The sequence below is a fragment of the Cyprinodon variegatus genome, unplaced genomic scaffold, assembly GCF_000732505.1.
Source record: "Cyprinodon variegatus isolate N-32 unplaced genomic scaffold, C_variegatus-1.0 Scaffold453, whole genome shotgun sequence".
Lineage (NCBI taxonomy): Eukaryota > Metazoa > Chordata > Actinopteri > Cyprinodontiformes > Cyprinodontidae > Cyprinodon > Cyprinodon variegatus.
The window spans coordinates 204,900-206,159 of NW_015150906.1; the positions used below are offsets into that span (position 1 = coordinate 204,900).

Genomic DNA, 1,260 nt, shown 5'->3' on the forward strand with positions numbered 1-1,260 from the left:
GTTATGAGAACCCTTATTTTTTATCCCAAACACATTTCCTAATAGAATAAACGACCCCTCTCCCTTAGACACCCTGTATGCAGCTCTGAGGCCTGAATGAATGAAACTCAGCAGTCATAAATCAATATATGTAAAAGGGAATTAAAAGGATATATATATATATATTTTCCCACCACATGACATAAAATAACGCTTAAAAAATGACTTATCAAGATTTAAACTTTTTTGCAGTGTAGATCTTTAATGATGCAGAAAAGAACAATCTGATTGTACAGTTTATTTATGACGCTTTATAATAATAAATAAGTGCTTAAAAAGTGCTTGCATTAATTATCTGTTCCCATGCTTTTTAAAAATAAATAATTCCCCAAGAAATGCTTTGCACGCTCGCATTTCTTTTTGTGCACTATTATGCCCCTGTATAATTTTGGGTCAGCTGACGCCCCTGGCCTTTGATTTAGCTTTTTCTTTTTGGTCTCCTTACATTTGGAATTAAAAAGAACTCAGATTTGAACAGATCAGAACCTCCTGGAGCTTCAGATCTCCAGCTAATCAGCTGTAGCTCAATAAGTTAGCTCTTCCACATTTTCCTGATTTGAGAGCAGATATGATTAGCTAATTATTAAATGAGCTAATCCAGCTTATTGATAAGAGCTTATTTTCTTCTTCTTTTTGAGCGTGTCTTTACCATCTTTGTCCCCCTATGTTCAGGTACATCATGACCAGCGAATTCACTCTGAAGCCCACCCAGACCTTCTTTCAGGAGAACTCTCACTTCGGCCTGGAGCCCTCAGACGTCATCATGTTTGAGCAGAGGATGATCCCCGCCGTCTCCTTCGATGGGAAGGTCATCCTGGAGAGGAAAGGGAAGATCGCCATGGCTCCAGGTAGGTTTAGATCAGGCAATGCAAACAGAAACGATTCAAATTCATCTAATTGGATTTCTGTGCTTCAAGACGGTAATGGAGGTCTGTACCAGGCGCTGGTGGACAACGACCTGCTGGAGGACATGAAACGGAGAGGGGTGGAGTACGTCCACGTTTACTGTGTGGACAACATCCTGGTGAAGATGGCCGACCCAGTTTTTGTTGGATTCTGTGTGAAGAAAGGAGCCGACTGTGGAGCCAAGGTGATTGGTTGGATTATTTAGTGGTTTTATGGTTTACAGCCCATAAAAAAAAAAAAACTTAAAGCTACAGTGTGTAATAATTACAGGGACATACAGTCAGAAATGTAATATATTATACATAACTATGTTAT

At 39.4% G+C, this 1,260-nt stretch overlaps 1 protein-coding gene across 1 annotated transcript in view; it reads left to right on the forward strand.

The window, feature by feature from the left end:
- LOC107093920 (UDP-N-acetylhexosamine pyrophosphorylase-like protein 1) overlaps positions 1–1,260 on the forward strand; it is a 10,375-nt gene that overhangs the window by 6,064 nt on the left and 3,051 nt on the right. The window contains exons 3-4 of the mRNA XM_015389269.1: positions 712–887; positions 957–1,149. Of these exons, the coding sequence (XP_015244755.1) occupies positions 712–887; positions 957–1,149 (369 nt within the window). The remainder of the gene's footprint in view (positions 1–711; positions 888–956; positions 1,150–1,260) is intronic.